At 43.0% G+C, this 7,282-nt stretch overlaps 1 protein-coding gene across 1 annotated transcript; it reads left to right on the forward strand.

Moving 5' to 3' along the window:
- The first annotated feature begins 4,845 nt into the window (after positions 1-4,845).
- Positions 4,846-5,959, forward strand: LOC143329726 (eotaxin-like). Its single transcript, XM_076745748.1, has 3 exons — positions 4,846-5,025; positions 5,137-5,254; positions 5,560-5,959. The coding sequence occupies exons 1-3, from the start codon at positions 4,959-4,961 to the stop codon at positions 5,819-5,821; spliced, it is 447 nt and encodes a 148-aa protein (XP_076601863.1). The 5' UTR covers positions 4,846-4,958; the 3' UTR covers positions 5,822-5,959.
- The last annotated feature ends 1,323 nt before the right edge of the window (positions 5,960-7,282 follow it).

Genomic DNA, 7,282 nt, shown 5'->3' on the forward strand with positions numbered 1-7,282 from the left:
TTGAATTTTGATTTATATACATATATTGTGGACTAGTTTATTGAGGGCGTGCCTGTCTAACTTCTATCATGAAGTTTGTAATTCCATCCAGTCTTTCTTGAAAAAGTTTTAGAGTAATGTTGGTTGAACTTTATGATCAGTTTGGAGTGACTCAGTGGACTCGGGGTGTCTGTTAATGAGGGCAGGCCTCATTGATAGAAATATGGGTCGATAAAATACGACGCCACAAACTACAGCTCAGCTATGTCTCAAAATATCAGGACTGGCATCAGCCAGCTCAAGACACACCGTATGTCATCTTCAGCTGCAGTGTCGGACTCATCAAAGACCAACAGAGTCCAAATCTGCCCTTGACTGCTAACAAATACTTTAACACAAAGACTTTAAGGAACTCTCAGGAACAAATGAGACACGATGTGTTATTAGTGATCTTTAGAGGCGCCGGAAGGCAAATTCCATACCACCTTTAGACAGAGCCAGGTGAGCTGTTTCCCCCTCTCACCTCAGTCTCTGCGAGAGAGTAAATAAGCACAACTCCCAAAATGTCATTCTGTTCCTTTAAAGAGGACGAGCTGTGGCTTGGTGTTACATCAGCGGCTCTGACATCTGCACTGTGTCAGCTCTGGAACAGATGGAAGAAGTGGAATAAAGCTGCTTCATTTAGCCTTTTGACCTATGCTATAATTGACTATGGCATTCCTCATACAGTAAGTGTTTGACAGGTCACTCAGCCAACGCAGATGAACCCCACACAATAAAAATGACACAGGACATGTTGCTGTGAACCTGGGGCTTTTGGGGCCCTTGGTGGTCTGTGGCCTTGAGGGTAGATGCCTGTTTTTCCCAGGTGGTATCATAAGAAAACATTTGGGATATAAAACATCATATTTAAATGCATTTTGACTTATTTCAGATATATACAAATTAATATAAACAGTAACGTTTCTGCAATAGGTTAGCTATAGACAACCTTAATCTGCTCTCTTACACCTTTTAACATTTATAAATTAATTGCATGAAACATTTCAAAATGAGGGCTGAAACTGCACACAACAGAAAACAGTGACTTTCACCTCCCTACTAATCGGCTCATTTTACCAAATCTAAGGAGAGGAGTGGACAATTTGCTGTCTATAATAGCACTGGTCGAAAGAGACAGGTCACTGAGGCGGTGAAAACCTGCTCCGTCTCAAATGATGGTGCTGGATCAGCTGTGGCGTTGCGCGTCTCCCAACCGTGAAGAACTGAGGCCCGTGCGATAATCAAAGCGCTTATTGATGAGACTTTACGCGCCCCTGCGTCCTGCGGACCGTGAGCCGGAGGCGCAGGGCGGGTCACTCACTCTCTCTATGCTAATGTCTATGGTAATACCGCCCGCCAGTTTAAGTCGATTATTGACGCTTTTCCTAAATGGACGGTTGATCCACAATTGAAGCTTTGTGCGAAGGGTCAATAGCACTGAGATTGATACCGGGCCAGGAGGTCAGCTTCTTTTCATCTCCGGAATGAATCGGGAATGACTTTGTTAATTGAAATATTAATTGGAAAGTAAATGACATTTCTCAGCTCCAAGTGGGATTTTTGTTCATTCCCCAGTATCGAGCTGAAATATACAAGATCCATCTATGGAGGCCCTGGGGACCGGGTCAGTCCACCCTCATCTGTTGAGGATCAACCTCTCCTTCACTTCATTGAGACACTTTTATCTTTCATTATATTTTTGCGCAGGCTGTGTGTGTGTGTCTGTGTCTGTGTGACAAGACAGAGATAAAATAAAAGAGCACAACACAATAAAAGTCCTGAGGTAAAATAAAAGAGCAAGGCCCAATAAGAGAACCAGCCCTGCCTTTCCTGCTGAAACAGAGAATAACAATGCTTGATGGTTGATGGACCTCTGGTGGGTGATGGTGCTGAGGGCAAGGCAGAACATCATGCAATCAGTCTGAGAAAGGTCGGTGTATTGATCGAGGGGTACGGCTCCACTGTTACATATCAAAAACATCTCTGCTCGTCCCAACACTTCTCGTACTCTAAAAATGACCTCGAGTCCATCCCCAGACAGCCGTTCGGCCTGTCACGCTGTGGCTCCAGCGTCTTTCAGACTCAAACCCAGACACATAGCTCTTTGTTACAGCATACTTGGCCTTTATAGAAGTTTTCTGGCTGTTTTGCTAACTCGAGACGAACTTATCAGTATGTGTACACCGTCAGAAAGGAGCAGAAGGGATTTAATCAGGTTGTCTGATCATTATAGTTCTGCCCAAGTAGGAAAAAAGACACATATCTTTATCTTCCAAAATCAACCAATAAAATTCCTCAGTGCTTGATAAAGGATCAAATTAAACCTTGATCTGTCTGAATTCTTTATTAAACAGAGAGAGTCAAATATATCCATCTGATGAGACGGTCCTTTAATTACTGGTTTCATTTGCGACTTGCCACTCACATTGAGCTGTTGCTCTGCAGGTGTTTGCTTTGAGCCGTGAACCAACCAGTGAAGTGTTTCACATCAGGAAATGCTCCTCTCTGCATCAGCCACATCCCAAAAGCCCCATATGTTCTATGTTAGACTGGCATGGAATAGCACGCAGAGAGCACCACCATGATTTAGGGGTGTGTGAATCATGCATGAGTGGCTTGTGAATGCATGCAGTGTGAAGTTGTGGTTTGAGACAGTTTGGTTTCATCAGACCTTTTCTCACACATGCTCTGTGCATGGTGGTGAGGTGGACTTCTGGTAAACAATAAACACATTTAATGAAGCCTTAAAATGTGTGTGTTAACATGCATCCACATGTAGGCCTGAATGTATTCTTGCGCACGCCGTCGCATCCATGTACAGGAGCTCGACAAGGTGCTTCTCATTCCCACTTGCGGTCGATATCGGATGAGGATATGAGAGTCAGTATTGATTGTAATTTCCTGCAACGGTACGTTCCACTCTCTTGCTTTATCAGGAGACTAATTCCTATCAGCCACGCTGTCGGCCAACCAACAGCCCAGGCTGCTGCCCAGGACAACAACTAATGAATACGAGAGGAACGAATAATCCAGCGAGGCATTTCTCCTCTGACAAACAGGTTGCCACAGGGATAATAATGATGAGGCTGGGATATTGGGAGTGGAGAAATGTATATGTGTGTGTGTGTGTGTGTGTATATACAGAACATGAGTGCCAAGTCCATCAGTGCAGGCAGGTCACTATGTGTGTGTATGTGTGTGTGTGTGTGTGTGTGCTTCCATATCTGCCTGCATGCCTTTGTGAGTTTGTGTATGTTATATGCTCTCAATGGTGTGTTTTTGTGTGTGTTTTGTGCTTGCCGATGTCATACAGCGGCCGCGCTTTCACTGTTTTTAATGAGTGGACACATGACGGGCATTTGTGTGCCCTGGGATTTGCTGTTGTTGACTGAAGGAGTCAAGGACATGCGGCTAACACTTGCTTTCCGCCCTGACAGCAGGTGGACGGCCAATCAGGGGTTTACTTTTGCTGTCATTGTTGAGTAGCCATAATGATGTGCTGGCTGAGATGCGCCACATGACCCAGATATCTACTGTAGGTTTCTCCTCCATTTTAGTGTCTGTTTTTCTCTGATTTGCACCTGTTGTGTCTGTTATTCTTCATTTGACTTAAATGGACCCTCTCATGCTGCTGTTTATCTCTCTGCCTCTTGGCCCTCACCATCACCAATATATTTCTTTCACTGTCAGACTCTCATTTAATCCATCCTCTCTTTCATTAGAAGTTTTAAATGGAGTCCATTATGTCGTCAGTGTGGTGGGCTTTACGGTTGGTTAAATGCTGTGTTGAGGATAGACACCTGACTCCTGAATACAGCTTTCGCGCTCCCTCTTTCCTCTATGTGTGTCCTACTAAATGAAGGCACTTTTCTCCCTCCTCCATCATATATTTTTCAACCAATTCTTCCTGGTACTTTGAGTGGGGGGGAAATGTAAAGCTGGCTTGTCTCCAGCAAAAACTTCTGCACCAAAGGCTGCTCAGGTTAAAGTCAGACAGAGCTATGCCATGTGCTAATTAGGACTGATAGCATTGAAGAGTTTCACACCTTCATTTCGTCTTTTTTTTTCTCGTGCAGGCCATCCACAGCCCAGTTAGCCAGTTTGGCTAAAGGAAAAGTGACTTTTGTGGAGCATTTTATGCTCCAGTAGAACATGTTTGTATAAACTAATATGATAACTTCCTCCATTTCTGGAAAGGTCAAAGGTCACAACAATTCAATTGACACAAATCAGTCATTCAAACAGTCTCTACAAACCCAAGAAGTCTTTAGAAAGAGACAAAAATAACTGAGTCGCCTGTGTAGGCGTGTAAAGCCTTCTAGAAGCATTTATGATAAGAAAATATCATTCATGCAACACCCATCTGATCTGGTAAATCACAAGAAATTTCCCCAGACCAAACTCACATATAATTAGAATTCAAATGCCTCACACAGTGACTCTAAAGGTAGAGGCAGCTTGTGGCTTTCATTATAAGTGAGAAGGAAAGTGTCTGTGAGTCTATGCGCACACGTATCTACGAGCGTTTGTGCTTTTACAGTTGTACGTTGTATATTGTGGGCAGCACTGTGGTGAAGGGTCTGTTTGTCACCTCGGGCTTGTAAATGGTGAACTCATTCTTTCCTCTCCCCACTCTGTGGCCACAGTCACTACTCTCCATGGTGACGGGTTAGGGGTGTGATGGGGGAGAGGCAGCAGGGCTGTCTTTTATAAGAGCCAAGATCGAGACTTGAATGATCAGAAAGACAGAGAGAACGGTGCTAATTGGAAAAGGCGCACCGTGCCCTCTGTGAGAGCAAGACCGGCTCGATTCAGCGCTCTGATAACCACTCAAGCAAGCAGAATTATAATCTGTGAGCGATTCAGACGATATAAATTTATGGTGAGTGATATTGCACTCAGCCGCTGAAGGACAAAGCCGAGGTGAAATTTTGAAGATGAAACTCAGCCTGGTGTTAGCCGCTCTTCTCTGCTTCACCACGTGGATGAGCATGGTCCATGCAAGTGAGTACAGTAAAGAAAAGTACCAGATTCACATTGTGAGTGTATGTGAGTATTTGGCAGGATTGAATGAAAGGCACTTAATTTTTCTTTCTTTATGTTTGTCTTGTTTAGCCCATGGACCAATAGGAAACTGTTTATGCCCCATGTTGTCCACAACCAAAGTCAGAGTTGAACGAATTGTGGATTACACCCATCAGCCTGAAGGCATCTGTCCAGTCACAGCCATAATGTAAGTGGTCCTGCAATTTCACACTGCATGTAATTGAATCCAGTCTCAGATGAGATCGAATGTCCACATGTACTTCAAAACAGATGACGTCATATTTTTAAAGGATGGGTTCACCTAGAGCACAAAAAACCCCAAAACAAACACATTTCCTCATTTACCTCTAGTGGTACGTAGCCATGCAGACATGAGGAAACGTGTTTTTGTTCCAACATGGATTGAGTACCACTAATGATTTGTCAGAACTTCATTAAAAACAATGTTAAAACAGCATTACAGTGCCATTAACAGATCACAATCAATTGCAGATTTCACACCAAGACTGGAAAGAGGCTTTGCTCCGACCCAAACAGTGGCTGGGCCAGGAGAGCCAAACTGAAGGTGGACGAGGAAAAAAAAAAAAAAGCATTGAAAGAGATGAGACTGAATGAAGACGAATCAACAAGCAACGCCACGCCAGCAGCATCCGCCGCATCAAAAAGCTCAACAAAGAGGAGAAACAGATATGGAAGGAGACGGCAGAGGAAGAAGTTCAGGAGAGGGAGGAAGGGGCTGAGAAAACGTGTCTGAGGCATCACAAGACAAAGCAAAGTTACCACAGTCAACAAATATTACTTCTTTCAGTTGGACTGCTTAACAGTAAACAAACCTGAAGCAAAAACAGGCTTTTCTATATTATTCTACTGATGATTAAATATGCAATATGTATTTAAATACGTGTTAACCACCCCTTGTTGTCTTAAAAGTGTGTATGTTCATCATGAAAGCATAAAGTATGACCTTTTTTCAGTCAGCTGCCAATAAAGTATTTTGGAGTAAGTTCTTTGTTTTGTTTTGTATAACTGGAATGAACAGACTCTGATCCAGAACTGGTATGTTGACGCATACATACGAGGAATCTGACTGGTTCTCGGAAATGCTTACTGCGTTCACTTTGTGCAGATAACAAATGTGCAGGAAGGAAACCAACGTAGAGACAGACAAACAGAGATAGCAAATATAGACAAAGTAGAACATCACAGAAGGTGATGTTATGTGCAGCAAATAGGTTGGTAGATAACAGCCCATCAAACAAACAAGCTATTTATATATAGAAATAAAATGTACTCTGTGTACACTGTGGTCGGGTTTGTAGCTGTGCCGTGCAAGTAGTGCATGACAGTACAAAAAATGTAAGGTAAAAAAAGGTGAAATAGATTACATATACATTGGTGGCTTTCTGCTTATTTATTGTTCGAGAAAATTTGCACATGATGATATGCACGTCTGTTGCATGCTGTCTTTGTTACACTATGACACAACATGTAACAATATGTTATTTTGACATTCATCACTGCGGGGTTATTTTATCATATGGCTGGCCTCACTGTTTGTGATGCAGGTGGCAAAAAGTGCTCAGTGTGAGGGGTCTGCGCTGATTTCCCTGGCTGTTTCCTCACTTGGGATGTGTACAAGTCCTGGAATTGAGCAGGTCAGCATCGTCCTGACTGTCTGTCACTGCCCGCCTTCATCTTGTTCTCTGCCCTTTCCAAACCAGAGACTGATGAGTGGAGAACAGACTTTCTGACCATTTGTCATGCAGTCATTTACAAACAAACCTTGTTCACCGGCAACAGTTTTACAAAGTGTATCTGAGCCTTTGTAGTAATCTCCTTTACACAATCATGTGTTCACAAAGAGGTGAACCTCGCTTCATCCTCGCTTGTGAACGACTGAGTCTTTCCAGGATGCCCCTTTCATACCCAATCATGATGCTATCACCTGTTACCGATCAACCTGTTTACCTGTGGATGGTGTTGTTGGAGCGTTCCACAACTTCTTTTGTCTCCTGTCGCAACTTTTTCAAACGTGTTGCTGCATCAAATTCAAAATAAGCAGATATTTACAAAAATCAATGAAGCTGATGAGTTAAAACATCAACTATATTTTCTTTGCATCATATGTCAAAGATTAACAAATTGTCACATTCTGTTGTATTTATTCATTTTCTTTACGCAGTGTCCCAGCTTTTGTATGTTGTGCCCCCATATC

This window comes from Chaetodon auriga, chromosome 12 (genome assembly GCF_051107435.1).
Source record: "Chaetodon auriga isolate fChaAug3 chromosome 12, fChaAug3.hap1, whole genome shotgun sequence".
Taxonomy (NCBI): domain Eukaryota; kingdom Metazoa; phylum Chordata; class Actinopteri; order Chaetodontiformes; family Chaetodontidae; genus Chaetodon; species Chaetodon auriga.

Bases quoted from the DNA above. Each gene is read 5' to 3' on its own strand.
- LOC143329726 (XM_076745748.1), top strand. From the start codon at position 4,959: ATGAAACTCAGCCTGGTGTTAGCCGCTCTTCTCTGCTTCACCACGTGG. The intron at 5,026-5,136 runs GTGAGTACAGTA...TGTCTTGTTTAG, and splicing joins GATGAGCATGGTCCATGCAA to CCCATGGACCAATAGGAAAC. The intron at 5,255-5,559 runs GTAAGTGGTCCT...AATCAATTGCAG, and splicing joins TGTCCAGTCACAGCCATAAT to ATTTCACACCAAGACTGGAA.